Raw genomic sequence first — 16,594 nt, 5'->3', positions numbered from 1 at the left:
ATCGTGCCATAGTAGTGCTGCAGGAGTTGCCACAGTCACACATCATCACCACTGCTTTATTAGTCATGGCTGCAATTAACCCTCCACTTCATAGGACACGAATCACATGCTTAGAATTCAGGGAAGACACTGGCTTGGCCCTTGTTCTGGGTTTCGGAGAAGCAGCACCTCACTGCAAAGCCCAACTGGGAAGTGCATGTCCCTTTGGGAGGTGAGAAGGACAACGGATTTCTCTCTTGGAAAGGCAGCAGCAATGCCTCATGCTGCTGCCTCCTGCAAACAACCTTTCCTCCTTGCCACAGGCTACCCATAGTGAAAATAAGGGGCCATTGCTGCTCATTCTCTTCAGGATTTCGTAGAAGGTAGGAGCAGTGAGACATTGACGGCACTTTCTTCTGAAGCCCAACTTGTGGAACAGAAGCCACCTCTCCCTTCTTCATCCTTCTCTTTGTTTGCTGCAAGGAGCTGGGCTTAAGAAGGAAGTCTTTTGTAAAAATAAATAAATAAACTATGAGAAAAGAGGGTCATGGTTTCTTCACCTCATCCATTCTTCGCAGGATGTAGCAGTGAGGTTCAGTGAGCACTTTTTTCAAAGGTTTAAATTAAGAGCATGAGAAGATCTCTGTTGGCTCAGCCTCAGACCAAAGGCCCATCTAACGCAGCCTCCTGTTTTCACAATGGCCAAGCCAACCCCAACAGGAAGGCCACATTCCAGACAGGCACTCTCCATGCCCTTTGCATAATACAGTAGTCTAAGGAGAACTGGCTCTCCATGCCTCATCCAATGGGACTGTTTAAGCTCTGCAGGAAAGTAAAGACAAGCAGAAGGTGCTTCTCCCTCAAAGCCCTTCAGCACAGCTGATGCAGCATTTTCTGCAATAACCTGGACATGGGATTAAAAGGTGGTCCACACAGTCCTACATAGATTTCTTGATAACCCAACAAAGATGCCCTTCTCCATAACCATGCTCTTTCTATAGTGTCTACTTGCAAGTATATCCCATTTAGCAAAGATCCATTGTGTTGCTAAGTGAAAGGCTTCTGTTTCAGCCTATGTTATTGCTTCCTGTTGATCTGGGCTAGGGATTCGTGATGAATACTGTACTTCCGATTTGCCCCTTGAAATTTCCCTGATGACACTTTTTCTTCCTGCAGGGGGAGATCTTAAAATTACTCATGTCCTCTATTTTTTATTTTATTTTTTTCAATGGTTAAATAGTGGGGAAGGGCCATAGCTGGGTGGTAGAAAACACCCACCAGAAACCTTGGACAGCTGCTAATAGTCCAATGGTCTGACTTGGAATAAGGTCGTTTCTTCTGAGTCCTGCAAAGCATTGGAAGTAAAAAGCCTATCTTTGTCTTGCAGTTGCACTTTATCACAAATATAGCTACGAATTGATGGGGGGAAACACTGAAGGTTTACTCTGGAAATCGTGTAGCTGCTCCATCGGAAGTAAGTAAACAAAAGATGGCAAATCCAGAGAAAAAGCACTTTCAAATGAAAGCACCCAGGCACTTGCTGTTCCATGCACACGTGCACATGATATCACGCCCTTCAAATGTTCACTGTATGCTTCAGCCTAAACCAGATCATGATGATTATGTAATCTCTGGAGCGTCACAAAAAAAATCTTAAGGGAAAATCTAGAAATGCTTCTACTTGCTCTCTTCATACTCCACACCAAGCTTGGATATTCACTGTGGTACTGTACAATTTTCAGTGGTACAAATTCCTATACAATTAGCCACGTTACCCATGTTGCAGCCAAAACTAAAAGTCCTGTAGCATCTTAAACCACAAACACCACAAGCTTTCACAGAGCACTTCATTTTAAGTATCTGAGAAACTGGTAATGTTTTTGTCACCCAAAATCAATGGAGCAAACCAAGGGAAGAAGGGATGGTGTGCTATAAAAAGGAAAATAAAAAAAGAAACCAGACTGCAATCAGTCCAGCTTGCTGGGCTGCTCATAAAGGGAACGTAGGAAACAAAATCCAACCCAGAAAGCAAAACTCGGCCTTTAACAAGCAGCGACAACATGATGCCCCAGAGACAGCCTGCCAGCAGCCAGGACAGAAGCCCAGTGTTCTTTCCAGAGAGGAAAGTGAGCTGGTCATGAAGCAGAGAAATGTTTCCTACTGTACGGAATGCAACAGTTCAGAGAGTAAAAAGATGAGAGCCTGCTTTATTTCTTCCAGCTTCCCTGACTTCATGGCTGGAAGACACAGCAGGCAACTTAGTGGGAAAGGAAGGGGAGAAGCCAGCATCTGGGGCGTAGGCAAGGGTCAGGAGTATCTATATGCAGTTGTTAATTCCACACATGGGATTAAGCTCAACCATATCCAATGCATGCATTTCCAAAGAGGTGGCAGTTCTATGGATGTCATTCTTTCCCCTGCTGCTACAAAGCAGCTGGCTGGGCGTATGCATTCGCAGGCATGTGGTGGCTGGTGGGCTGTGACGGCAGCTTCCAGCAGCTCAGCTACAGAACAGAGAGCTTGTTCCAGCCAGGACCTCTTCAAATGTGCAAAAGGTGCACCTGTGGTCTGAAAGCCAGGGAGTTTTGATACAGGTTTTGGGGTTCTTCCCAACTGTGCAGGCAGCCCTTGCAGCAAGGCCCAGGAAAGAAACTCTGGGCAGCAGCATGTCACCCAGTAAAGTTCTGGGAAGCAGCAGCCTCAGAGGGTTTTCATAGTTTGGTGGGAAGAACACCCTCTGGGGAGAGTCGTTGGGGAAAAGAGGGCAGGCATTTAGCCTAGGCCCTCTATAGTAAAAGGGGATAATTTTATCATATTGAAGGGAATCATTTCCTGTCCCTAATCTTGCAGGGGAACACCCAGTGTTAGGATCTGGGATAGGAATGTTAGGAGTCATGGGGCTCCTGGGACCTAGATTGTGGTCTGTCTAAAAATAAAATGTCTAGGTGCCCCCTCCTTTGCTGCCTTTCTACGTGACCAGGAAGCCCCGTAACAACAACAACCCCAAAATCTGCTGGGTGAATTGGTGGTCTGCAGGGTGGCGTGGCAGCAAAAAATGCATCTTTTACTGCAGCGCTGCTGGGAAAATCAGGTGTGCTACAGAAAAGGCCCAGCTGACTGCAGACCAGCTGACTGCAGCCAGACAGGTGGAGATGCTAGGTGCCAAGTGTGGCTCCTGGACATCTCTATCTAGTTGCAAAAGGCCGATTGCCAGTTGCAAAAAGCAATGTCCTTTTCCATGTCAAAGCGCAAGGAAGCCTCACCTTGCAGTTGCAGGTTAGCCCTGCTTTACAACTTTACAAATGCACAACTGCATTCTCCAATGTCTTTAAATTAGTAAAAAAAAAAAAAAATCCTTCCAGTAGCACCTTAGAGGCCACACGACTACCAACCTGTAATTTAAATTAGTCAGTTTTTGTTTGGTGGGTGGAAGCTTTAATTAGAGGTTTCATTTCACTCTCAATGTGGGTGATCTAATATTTTATGCCTTTCAACTAACTGTCCAAATATTCATTTCTCAAATTAAGAGTATTTATGAACCAAACATTGTAAACATTAAATTTCCATATCACTTTCCACTATTTTTGCCCAGTAACCATCAGCCTTTGTTTTTGCAAAGGTACATTTTAATCAGAAGACCCACTTTGTTCCTATAAGCATTGGAAAAACCCTCTTCAGGAGTCTGCCTGATCGCACTAGGGTGAAAACCCCCATAGGGAACACAGGTGGACATATAAGTTCTAACAGTCAGGATCTCACCACCTCAAATTTGCTTCTCTCAAATTATGGTTGAAACTGTATACAATGCAAGCTTGTTCTGGAAATCTGTACTACAAAATGAGAAACTTTGATTTATCCATGCTAATCTTTGTTAGGGATTTGAAACTAATACTTACATTGCCTTGGTTAAAAAATCAACTCATTCCGGTTAAAACTCTTTCCCCAATGCAAATTCGGGGTTGGTGTATAACAAGGACTGAGAGATTGGGGTGGTGGAAGGGGGGCTCGTTTAATCTCACTGTAAACATGTGGTACAGTGACAATAAAGAATTTCTATTCTATTTCTAAATTCCTGCTCCTGAAGTGACTTTTCTCTCTTCTCTTTTAAAAATTAAACCTAAGTTATCTTACACTTGTTCTGCATTAAAGGCAGTTGGCCTCGGGCTGTTTTTCATACAGTGATTATCTCCTGCTCTTTGCATCTCACCTCCAATCACAACCATCTCTCTGCTACCAAGTGATCTTGTTGTTTCTGTGCGAATGAGGCTGGTGATCTTTAAATGGGTACAGTTTGGGTTGACAATTATTTCCCCTCTGCAAATTCGACTGTGTGCTCCATCTGCTCCTCCTTCATCTTGTTTTCTGTTCCACTTTCCTTGTACATGGGCCCTCAGCACAATGACCCCAATTTTCCTCTTTTCTTAATGCAAAAGGCACCTCACACCAGAGCACCCCCAAGCAGTAAATTTTCAGCCATCCTTTGACAAAAATGTGCTTGACAGATTTTTTTTAAATGAACAAAAATGTTCATTTTTGTTGGGACAATAAGAAGAACAAGTCTTTTGCCTAAATTGTTCGCACCTGTCTGTCTTGAAAGTGCAGTGAATGTATAATAAAACAATCCAGAAAGTCTCTCATTAACCAAAGCTTCCAATGTGCTCAAAACTGGGAAACTATAGTCACCAGCTTTGGAACAAGCCAGGATATTAAACTGCAGTTCAAACTACTATTTGAAGTGGTTCATTAACTATGATTAATTAGAGTTTTCCTGATCTGATTGTTCACTCTGTCAAGGGAGTTGTGAGGGAGCTGAATTAACAGGCAAAAGGCTTGTTCATATCTTGCTTTATTAACGAGAGATAGGATCCTCCTAATCAGACTCTATGAGTTGAGGGTCAATAAGGAGTGGTGCAAAATGAGGGCATTGAGAAGGAACAAGGCAAACCTAGAAGTTGGCAAGGGCTGTACAACTCCACTCATACTTGATTCCCAGGTCTTTTGCCAAACTCCCTCTTATGTACCGAGCCACTGTGAGCTAATAATTCTCCCTCAGTCCATAAAAGAGAGAAAATGGAAATCAAACTCCTTCTGCTTTTTTCAGGGAGGCATCAACAACAAGCAATAGGAACCTAGATTACAGAAACTGTCATTGCAATTCACATCCTGGAGAAAAAATACACCCATGGCTGATTCAAGACTACAGTAGTGCAATTCAGGCTCAAGACAATTTTCCATTCTCTCAAATCTCTCCTCCTTCATCCAGTTTGAAAAAAGTAGATATCCACTGTTTGGCTCCCAACCTTTCCTCAAACAGTGATCCACACATTTGTTTGTTCTAACAGTCAAGATAGTTGAGAGAAAACGAACATTCAGGAACTGTTGCTTATCAGCTTGTCAGGCTTTTCAGAGACAAACATATTTGCTACATATTTACTTATCTTCCTGATTTTTTTAAATTTAACTTTCAGGGTTTGTAATGAACAAAGCTTGGAAGAGATGATAGCAGCTGGACAGGAAGTCAAAAGGCATATGCAGTCTGCCAAGACATCCTCCATACAGACCAGTCAGTAAAGAAGCTCTAGTCTCTCACTCCTGCCTACAATACACACAAATAAGAACTTTTGTAGGCAGGCTTTGCAACCCCAGTTCTGTGATGCACTCACAAGCAATGCGCTCACAGATGACGTTTTTGCACCCAAACTAATCAATAATGTCCCCCAGGATTAAGGACTTTTGGGAAAAGATTTATAATGAGTTGAAAAAAGGGCTGAAAGACACTTTTATTAAAAAACCAGAAGCTTTTTTACTGGGAATTGTAGGACAAGAAATACCCAAAAAGGACTTACAGTAACATTCTTTTTGTATGCCACAGCTGCTGCGAGGCTACTACTTGCAAAGAACTGGAAGAGTCAAGAATTACCTACAATAGATGAATGGCAGATGAAGATGATGGACTTTATGGAGCTTGCTGAACTGACTGGAAGACTCTGTGATCAGGGAGAAGAGTCGATTGAAGAAGATTGGAAGAAATTTAAAATTTATTTGAATAAGTATTATAGTATTTAGTGTTGCTTTAAGAAGTAGCTATAGGTTTTTGCTATTTTTCTTTAAGATATAGGATAAGAAGATGTCATTATTAAGTTTTATGGTTAAAACAAAATAGGAAATTCTTTCCAGTAGCACCTTAGAGACCAACTGAGTTTGTTCTTGGTATGAGCTTTCGTGTGCATGCACACTTCTTCAGAGACTGAAGAACAAACTCAGTTGGTCTCTAAGGTGCTACTGGAAAGAATTTCCTATTTTGTTTCGACTATGGCAGACCAACACGGCTACCCACCTGTAACTTTTATGGTTAAGATAGTGATATACTGAAACTGCTAGAGAATGATATGACTTTGAAATTCAGTTGGGGGGACCGAGGGAAGTCACCCAAAAATGTAAAGAATGTAAGAACTTACTGTTCTTTTTCTTTTTTCTTTCATTTCTTTTTCTTTTTCTTATATTATCTTTGTTAAAAATCTTACAAAACTAATAAAAATTATTTAAAAAACAAACTAATCAATAACACAAAGGTATGTCTTCTCAGCTTTATGAACTACTGACACAAAGAAGGGCTCATCCATATCTTGTAGAGCCATGTGGGAACCCGGGTTGATGAAGACACATGGGTTAACCCAGTGTTTTTCAACCTTTTTTGGGCAAAGGCACACTTGTTTCATGAAAAAAATCACGAGGCACACCACCATTAGAAATGTTAAAAACAGTGGTGGCGAACCTTTTAGAGACCGAGTGCCCAAACTGTAAACCAAAAACCACTTATTTATCACAAAGTGCTCAAACTTGTTGAGCTTTTTTGGGGGGAGCTGCCGACCAAAGTTTTGGAGTTTTGGGGGGGTGCACAAAAGTTGCTTTGCTTTTGGGGGGGCGCCCCAAAGCTGCTGGGCTTTTGGGGGGGAAGGGAGTCGATGTTGCAGGGTGCAACGTTACCGTGAGCTGCATCGAGCGGATTGGAAAGATCTGGGGGGGGGGGGGAGAAGATTGCCACCGATTGTGCTTTGTGTGTGTTTGTGTTTTCTGACCGAGGGGTGGAGGAGAGCCCGTCTTGCTGAATCAGACCGAGGAAAAAGTGTGAGCTTTGTGGCGGGCAAGGAGGAAGCAGGAGTGATGAGAGAGCAAAGGCGAAAACTAGAGGAAGGCGCTGTTGCTGCGGGGCTCTGCCGGGAGGACCGTTGCCTTCGCCACTCACACTCCTGCGCTCGGGAAGGGCTCGAGGAGCCTCAAGTGTCCGCCCCTCCCTGGCGTCTTCTTAGGCAGCCGGGACTATGGAGACTTTGAATGGCACCAGCCTCGGCGAGCCTCTGAAGTCGCCGCAGAGCCTGCACCACTCCTTCGCCGAGAAGAAGGGGCTCCACCGAGCTCCTTCCCCAGCCAAACCTTTCCTCAAAGACCTCCACGCCCGGGCAGCTTCTGCCAAGCCCCCGCCGGTGCACCCCAAATTCCCCAGCCTCTCCAGCAAGCCGCAGTCCCCGCAGGCGGGAGCCCACCCGCAGGGGCGTCGCTATGGGGGGCGGTACGCTGCCGGCCCTTTGCTGGTGGCGCTCGAAGAAGGCGAGGCAGGCTGAGGGGCGACGCCTGGCCCCGGGGGCAGAGCGGGCGCTAGCTGCGGCTGCTCGCGTTCCCGATCGCTGGAGCCGGTGCTGGATTCCGCATCGCTGCTGGCGGCCTGAGCCAGCCTCTGCTCGTCGGAGAGCGGCTCGGACGGGCAGTCGGACAGGTCGGAGCTGCTGTCCATGTGGCTGATCCTGGCGCCGGATCCGCTGCCCAGCCCAGCGGCCGGTGCCAGGGAACCCGGCGGGGCCAGGGAACCCGGCGGGGCCAAGGAGGCGCATCGCTTGCCCTTCCTGCCTTTGCTTGGCTCGCCACCGGGCTGCCTCCCGCCGGCCTTGGCGCCTGCTTGATCCGGGGCCCGGGCTGCCTTCTTGCTCGAGAGGGTGGATTTAGCACTGCTCGCCTTGCCAGGCGCGCCGGCAGCGAGGCAAGCCGCCGCTGCCTTCGCACCCTGGGCGCAGCTCCGCCGGGAGAGGCGGCTCTGCGTGGCCAGCAGCCCCAGCGAGTGCAAGCAGGCAACAGTGGACGCAAGCCTGGGGAAAAACAACAACAGCAGCACAGATGGGCCGATGGTGCGCGTGCTAGCAGTGAGGGCTCTGCGTGCCAAATCTGGCACGCGTGCCATAGGTTCGCCACCACTGATATATAAAGTAATTTTTCAATTTTTGCCGCGGCACACCAGGCAACATCTCGCGGCACACTAGTGTGCCGCGGAACAGTGGTTGAAAAACACTGGGTTAACCCACCTCTCAAATCTCTATTGGCCAAAACACAGGAGACGACACTAAAAACAATATTTAGACGGCACAGCACACTGCTTTGTTTGCACAAGATCAACTCCCCTTCTATCACCATCAGCTGGTGAGGCTGCTCCAAGCTGGGCACCACCTGTGCAAAGATCACCCACTTTGGGGAAGAGATATTTGCCACCCTCCTCCATCTCCAGACACGAGCTGCCACCTTTCCCAACAATGACTCTTCTGTCAAACATCAATTATAGACTGCATACCAACTCCTACCAAAACATTGCTGTACTGGCCTAGCAGCAGCCAGATCAGAACCAGCAGCCCACTAGACATCAGCAGACTGTCATACAACAAATGGCTGGACAGATTATGGCAGATACATAGCCCAGACAGAAAAACTGACCTGCCATTCTTCAGTCACGAGAGGCACTACCCAAAATACTTGTTCTATGCTACATGGAATCCGTTTGTATAATTCATTCATAGTCAGCAGGATATGCACCCACCCACAGTACTTTCTGGAAAGAATTAATCATTAATGTAATAGGAAAAACCATAAAGCGACAAGTTATTTCATGTGTAATGTAACCTATTACTATGTTAAAAAGTCAATAAAAGTATTTTGAAAAAAGAAAGAATAGCAGTTGCACTGGCACACTGCTCCAATCCCCTGTGATCCTTAAGGTATCTTTCACAGTCAGCTGTCTTGCTTCAGGGAGCCCATACCAACCACGTTTCCTAACAGATTCACAGCACACTCCTTTACTTAGCAGTCAGTTCAATTTCATTCACACTTACTCCCAGGTAAGTAGGTATGGGATTGCCACCTAAAGAAACCTGAGTCCAACATGTTTTGTTTTGTTTGTTTGTCAATTGATTAATAGTTTTTGCTGCTATGCATTCCCAAAATTTGTAAATTTCCCATTTCTAATTTTATTATAAATAATGGAAAATTGCACAGCTGAAAACAAATATCCCACTAGCATGCATTTTCCAGATTATTTTATGAACCCCTTTTTACCATTAATCTCACTCAAAACAACAGGAAAATCTAACATCTGTTGTATTTTCCATGGAGTCAGAGGCACGCAGTAACCTAGAGATAGTTTCCCCATCAATAAGAAGAAGAAGAAGAAGAGTTTGGATTTGATATCCCGCTTTTTACTACCCGAAGGAGTCTCAAAGCGGCTAACATTCTCCTTTCCCTTCCTCCCCCACAACAAACACTCTGTGAGGTGAGTGGGGCTGAGAGACTTCAGAGAAGTGTGACTAGCCCAAGGTCACCCAGCAGCTGCATGTGGAGGAGTGCAGACACGAACCCGGTTCCCCAGATTACGAGTCTGCCGCTCTTAACCACTACACCAAACTGGCTCTCATCAATAAGGGGTTTGGGGGTTTTTAAATTGTGGATGCAATGTCCCATTCAAAATAGAAACATCATATTGTGTTGAGACATATGCCCACATACAAGGGAAGACATTTGGAGACATATGCCCACATACAAGGGAACGAGTGTAGAAAAATACCATGTACTGTACAGTCGTACCTTGGATCTCGAATGCCTTGGCTCCCGAACAAATTGGTTCCCGAAAGATCAAAACCTGGAAGCGACTGTTCCAGTTTTCAAATATTTTTTGGAAGCCGAAAATCCGACGGGGCTTCCGTGGCTTCCGATTGGCTGCAGGAGCTTCCTGCAGCCAATCAGAAGCCGCACTTTGGTTTCTAAATGTTTTGGAAGTTGAACGGACTTCCAGAACGAATTCCGTTCGACTTCCAAGGTACACATGACCTAAGATTTCCAAACACAATAGTGATTTCTACAGCTAAGAGTGAGAGCCAGGCACAATATAAGAATTCATGGTCGCATAGAATCATAGAACCTTGTTGATGCATTTCATTAGTAAAAGCACAAGTCCATGTGGGAATAAATCTTTCAGGAAATATCTCTAAAGAAGGGGCAATGGAAACCATTTCTGAGGACCCATTAGTAGGCGGAGGCCTGGGCCACAAACAGGAGAACTATCACATGCAAATATAAGGGAAAGGGTTAAGAAAAGAGTCCCCAAATGCATGGGGTTAAAAGCAGGTCCTGGGTCTGAAGATACCTGACTTATTGTACCAGGAACAACTTGTATGTTTGTGTGCTCCCTATTCACCTCACCATCTTCCTCTGCTCACACATCCAGCTTCAGCAAAGCTTTTCTTGTTTAAAGAACTGCTTCACAGAAATTTCTGACCTGAGATACTAGGATCTGAGCACTACCAACGAACCAGGATATCAAACAGCATCTCCAAGATCACTCGGATCAGTTTCCCACTTTGGATAGCAAGAGAAACTATGACTTAAGAAACCAGGAAAGGTGTCAAAGCTGGGAGTGCAATAATGAAGCCCACATGGCTAATTCCTGGTCCAGTATTGTTCTGCCTAAACTAGGCCAGTAACTGGTCATATCTTTCCTGAGAAATTCATACAGGTTTTCAATTCTGATTTTAATGCTTCCCACGCATATTTCTCACAGGAGTCTAAATATTAGATTGTCTCTCTCATATCATGCTCAAGAGAACAGAACTCCCCCAGAGAGCAGAAGAAAGAATATGTGTTATTCCCATCACAAACATGATCCCAAGGAAAGGGATAATGAGTTTGTTCACCCCCCCCCCACAAATGTCTTTAAATAGAAAACAGCAAAGTCATATTCCTTTGTGTGTTTACTTGCAGATGGTGGGAGAGAAACAAGCACACTGGCTTATGCATAATTCCTTAACAGAAACAAACAGGAAGATACCATTGTGGAAGATACCATTGTGATGTCATATGCTTCACCGAGCCTCAACCAATTCCAGGAAGGAAATGCGAACAATGCACAGCAAATCCTCAGCATGGAATTGGTGCCTGACTGGGTGTAACAAGGGAATGCTGCACCCTAATTCCATTAGAAAGTGATCTGGTGAGCACTTGGGTCCCCTAAAGGCAGTCTGTTTTAAAAAAGCAATTCCCAGAACAAAAGCTGTCCAGACAGAGAACTGAATCTGGCCGGGCCATTATACAGTGGCTACAAACCCACATTTTGGACCATCTGCTGCTGAACAAGAGGTCATAATGTTCCCCTGACAAAGGCAAGAAAGTGGCAGTAAAAGAGGACTGGGCTGCATTCTTAGTGCCTCTTTTGACTGACTGAACTAAACAAACCAACACCCAAGATTTAGAAACTGCCTTTCTGAGGTGTTCAGCACTTGCTTAATTTAACACACAAAAACAGTCAAGCTGCCAAGTTAAGACCCTAAAATGATATCCAGAAACCCATCACATGGTGGCTCATGAACTGCCCAGGTCTCACTTATTCACCTTCATTCTGTATTAATGGCATTTGGGGCAGAGAATATGATATTCTGGTTATCCTGGAAGCAGAGACATAGCTAGGGGATATTGCACCCCTGGCAGAACTGTCCAGATTGCGCCCCCTAGCAGATTTCTGCCTCTCCTCCAACCCCCCCTCCACCCATTCAATTCACCCTTTATTTAAAACCATTTCTTATGAGGCAATAATCAATATTTATAATTATGGACATATTTTTAGCCAATCTTGCGCCGCCGCCCCAATCGCCTGCGCCCCTGGTAGGGGCCCACCTTGCCACCCCCTAGCTATGGTCCTGCCTGGAAGATGGCCACATGAGATTTCCAAATTCTCATGCAATATACAAAATTAATGTGTGGGTCTATGCATGGGGAGCCCTGTTGCATCCTACTGAGGCTCCAGCTCTCTCTGTCCTGCTCTTGGCAATAGAGGTTCTAAAGAAGGATGCAGGATGCCTCTCAATTCCTTGACCTCAGGCACCTGCATTGCATGCCTTCTCACCTATAAACAGCTTCCAATAACAACAAAAAATGGGAATGAGCCAGTTGCAGCTGCTCATTGCAAGCTTATGGTATGCTAAGTGGGGTGGGGTGAAGTCGGGGCGTGGCTCCACTTTTCTACAACTCCCAACACACTCCACATGCTCTTAGCGAATGGTTTCGCCCAACACTTTCTCTCTCACACCCAACCGCCTGTTCTTGTAGACCAAGGGGGGCGGCTGCTGCTGCTGCTGCTCATTTTTAACTGACCATTTTGCTTAGGAGGACATATGCATGATTAGCCCTGCGCTAAAAAGAGGAGCTGGTAACCTAGCAACAAACTGAGTTCTGTAAGAATGAAGAAGACACGTCCACTGTTCTCCTTTCAGTAGGAGAGGGAATCTGGCAGGAATGAATGCGCTGGGTAGGAAAGTGAATTTTTGACAAGGAGAAATGATTGGAGGAGGAGGCCTGCGAGAGCAAATGATTCGATAATGAGAAACTATTTCCAGTACATTTGGACTAGTCGTGGAATGGCTTGAGGTTTGGTTGTTGCATAAGAGCATCCCTGCCGGGTCTGGCTCAGGTCCCTCCAGTTCCCAAGAGCTGCCGCCCATCTGCTTCTGGGAATTCGCAAGGCGGGCCTGCTGCTTCTCGAGAGCGCCTGATATTCCGCGCTGCACTGCCTCTGAAGAGGGAGGCTCCATTGAGGGAGCATGGCCAATCTGAAGCGCGGAGACACACCAAGCAGGAGCAGCTGGACTGGAGGCGCGCAGCTGTGCCGACAAGCAGCTCCTTCCTGCTCGGTGGGCAAGAAGCCCTTCGCCGAAGAGGATGGCAGGAGAAAGACGCCGCGAGGGAGCGGCACGGGGACAGCGCGCGCACAAGGAGCGGGGCGCGTGGTCGTGGCAGCCGCTCTCCGGGTCCCCGGGGTGGGTGGCGGGGTGCCTGGGCGGGGGCCACCGAAGGCGTGGCAAGGGGCGCAGGTGCCGCTAAGCGCAAAGCTCGCCAAGGCGGCGCCCGCGGGCTTCATTTGCTTTGTCCCCGCCCGGGCACGGCTTCTGAGCATGGGCAGAGCGCTCGGGTGTGGCAGCGAGGGGAAGGCGATGCGCTCCGGCGGGCGCGTCTTAGGGAGGGACGGAAGGAAGGAAGGAAGGAGCCACTCACCGAAGTAGACGGTCTTGTCGCACTTGGGGCACTTGGATGCCATGGCGCGCGCTGGAGGCGGACGAGCGACAGAGTGGAGCGTCTCCGGCGCCGGCGTCCGACCCCCACCGCCGGCCGCGCCCCGCCTCCGCCGGCCGCCCATTGGCTGCGCGCTCCGTCCGGACCGAGAGGGGGCGGAGGCCGTGGCGCTGGCGGGCGGCGCGAGGAGCAGGCGGCCCCCTCACACGCCAGACGCCGCCCGGGCAGCCGGAGGGACGGGCGGGGCAGGGCGGCGGCTGCGCTGGGCGCCGCTTCCCGCGGGGCGCACCTCTCCGGGCGGAGCCGCCCCGAGGGAGAAGCCGGCGAGGGAGAGGCAGACGGCGGTGCCCTTCCCTCACCACATCGCCCACCGTGGGCGGAGAAGGGGCTTGTTCCCTCTTCCATGTGACAGCCCTCTGGAAGGATATATGAAGATGGTTATCCTATCTCCTCTCAGTCTCCGCTTCACCCAGCTCCTTCAACTGTTCCTCATACGGCTTGGTTTCCAGACCCTTGAACATCTTGGTTGCCCTTCTCTGCACACGTTCCAGCTTGTCAATCACCTTCTTAAATTGTGGTGCCCAGAACTGGACACAATATTCCAGGTGTGGTCTAACCAAGGCAGAATAGAATAGTACTTTACTTCCCTTGATCTGGACACTCGACTTCTGTTGCTTCAGCCTAGAAGAGCATTAACTTTTTTTGCTGCTGCATGACATTGTTCACTCATAGGTAGGTAGCCGTGTTGGTCTGCCATAGATAGTCAAAACAAAATAAAAAATATAAAAAAATCCTTCCAGTAGCACCTTAGAGACCAACTAAGTTTATTCTTGGTATGAGCTTTCGTGTTCACTTTTGTTCACTCCTGTTCAGCTTGTGGCCTAATAAGACCCCAGATCCTTTTCACATGAACTACTGGCAAGCAAGGTGTATCCCATCTTACACTGGTGGAGGCCCATCTTGTTGCCGAAGTGCAGAACCTTATAGTCTATCCCTATTGAACTTCATTTTGTTTGTTTGGGCCCAGTTTTCCAATTTCTTAAGGCAGTGGTTTTCAACCAGTGTGCCATGGCACCCTGGGGTGCCTTGAATGGTGGTCAGGGGTGCCATGGGCAACACTGGCCTCTGTCCCTCTTTCTTTCCTTCTCTCCCTCTTCTGATGCCCTCTTGGGTCACGGCCTCGGAGTAAGCAAGCAAGTGGATGTGGGGGGGGGGGCGGCAAGTCAGCCAATCCACCAGCCCTTGCTGTTGGGAATGCACAGAAAGTGGGAGGGCAGAAAGGTAGGCAGGTGCAGCACTGACCTTTTCTCTGCTTGCTGTGTGCAGTGCCTGCCTGGGAGCTGCTGCCTCCCAAGGCAACTAAGGTGCTGGCCGCACATCCACCTTTGGCCAGTCAGGCCACTAAGGCTGGGGGCATCCTCTTGTGGGGTGATGGAAGCAGTGGCGGAGGAAGGCTCTGCGCTACCCGGGGCGGCGAAAGGAAACGCCTCGGGGGCAGGGCATCGTGATGTCACAGTGTGATGTCACGAAGGAGTGAGCCTGCGCGAAATGTCACACAGGCGCACTCCATCCGCAGCCCCCTTTTAAGCCACAGAGCGAAAAGGCGGCTTCGTACACGGCAGCCCCACAAGCCGCCTTTTCGCTCTGCGGCTCAAAAGGGGGCCACGGAAGCTGCGGTCCGACAACGAAATTGTTGGGCCGTTGTTGGGCCATGCTTTGCTGCTCCCGGGGTGATGGAGGGAGCGGCAGCGCGTGGGAGTGGCGGGAGGGGCTGCCGCTTGTCACCCCCACACGCCACCATTCGCTCCGTTGCCCTGGGAGCAGCAGCACCGCACACGCCGTGCACTGCTGCTCCCAGGGCAACGGAGCGAGCGGCGGCGCGTGGGGGTGACAAGCGGCGGTCCCTCCCACCACTCCCCACGCACTGCTGGTCACCCTGGGAGCAGCAGCGCTGCACAGACAGGGTGCCGGGCGGCGGGGCTCCCCTTGGGGAGTGGTGGGAGGAGCCACCGCTTGTCACCCCCCTCCCCTGGCACCCAGAGCATACCGCCCCCACCGCCCCCCCCCCAGCGACGCCCCTGGATGGAAGAAGGCACTTCTTTTGGGGATGGGGGTGGGGGGTGGCTCAGAGACCAGAGGACTCCCAAGGAGAGGAGAGAGAAGGCTAAGGAAACTCCGCAAGGGAAGATGTTCAAAAAGGGGTGAGGGGCAGGCAAGGGGTGACATAACTGGGCTTCTGAGGCTCAGGGTGTGATTATCTACAGGGGAGCCACAGAGAGGATGTAGCTGGTCAAGGGAGCCAGGGACACAAAAAGGCTGAAAACCTCTATGTTAAGGTGATCTTCTGCAGCATTAGCTACCCCCCCCCCCATTTCCCATCCAAGTCACTTACAAAGATGTTGAACAACAACGGGCCCAGGACAGAACTCTGTGGCAACCAATCGTCACTTTTTTCCAGGATGATGAGGAACTATTTATGAGAGATTTGCTAAAAGCAAAGACCGCTAATAAATCTCTGTGCCCACACGCTTCCTCAGCATGAGTCTAGCAGAGTGTGTAAATTGTGGAAGCCGTTTGAAGACTGGACGTTGTCTTCTGGACAATGAAGGAAAACGTCATGAATACTACAACTTGTGTTTATTATAACAAGCAGTAATAAACACATAGAACTGTACACTCTCTTAACAAAGCCATTCATCAAATCTCTCTCACTATTCCAACAGAACCTGCCAGCAAGTAACAGAGACACAGACAAGTAAATGTTGGCAAATGCTCCTGGGGGGGCGGGTGGCAAAGCCCCAGTGTCTCTGAGCGTTTCCCAGTAGGCATGTCTCTGGAATGGCACATCCCTTCACTCCAGGGTGCCTCTCTGTGACTCTTCTCGTATGAAAAATGCACACAAGTCTTTGGGCATCACACAGCAAGAAGAAATAAACATTTGTAGATCTAAACTATGTTTTATTTATATACTGTACAGAGAATCCATAATCATGTTTGTGTTCTCCATGCTCTGGCAGAACAAGCAGTTGCATACAGCAGAAGTGAAAGTACAGTGCAATAATATGCTCAGACAGAAGAGATAAGGCAGTCTTCCGTTCCCACACTCTCCTCAGACTGACTTGTGTGATTTCTATGAATCACACTAGCCAGCTTGGCTACATAAAATCCCAAAGGCCTCCTCCATTTTAGGTAACTGATGCTGTGTAAGCAAGGGCAGCATTAAGTGACATAAACAGGCAGT

The 16,594-nt window shown here is 48.2% G+C and overlaps 1 protein-coding gene across 1 annotated transcript in view; it reads right to left on the bottom strand.

Annotated features, from left to right (window-relative positions):
• The window catches only part of LOC117047840 (cysteine-rich protein 2-like), a 75,374-nt gene extending 61,919 nt beyond the window's left edge, over window positions 1–13,455 (bottom strand). The window contains exon 1 of the mRNA XM_033151066.1: window positions 13,336–13,455. Within this exon, the coding sequence (XP_033006957.1) occupies window positions 13,336–13,378 (43 nt within the window). The 5' untranslated portion in view covers window positions 13,379–13,455. The remainder of the gene's footprint in view (window positions 1–13,335) is intronic.
• Between the last annotated feature and the right edge of the window lie 3,139 nt (window positions 13,456–16,594).

Source organism: Lacerta agilis, chromosome 6 (genome assembly GCF_009819535.1).
Source record: "Lacerta agilis isolate rLacAgi1 chromosome 6, rLacAgi1.pri, whole genome shotgun sequence".
Classification (NCBI taxonomy): domain Eukaryota; kingdom Metazoa; phylum Chordata; class Lepidosauria; order Squamata; family Lacertidae; genus Lacerta; species Lacerta agilis.
The sequence above is the reverse complement of the archived record's forward strand: the minus strand, read 5'-3'. Positions and strand labels throughout refer to the sequence as shown.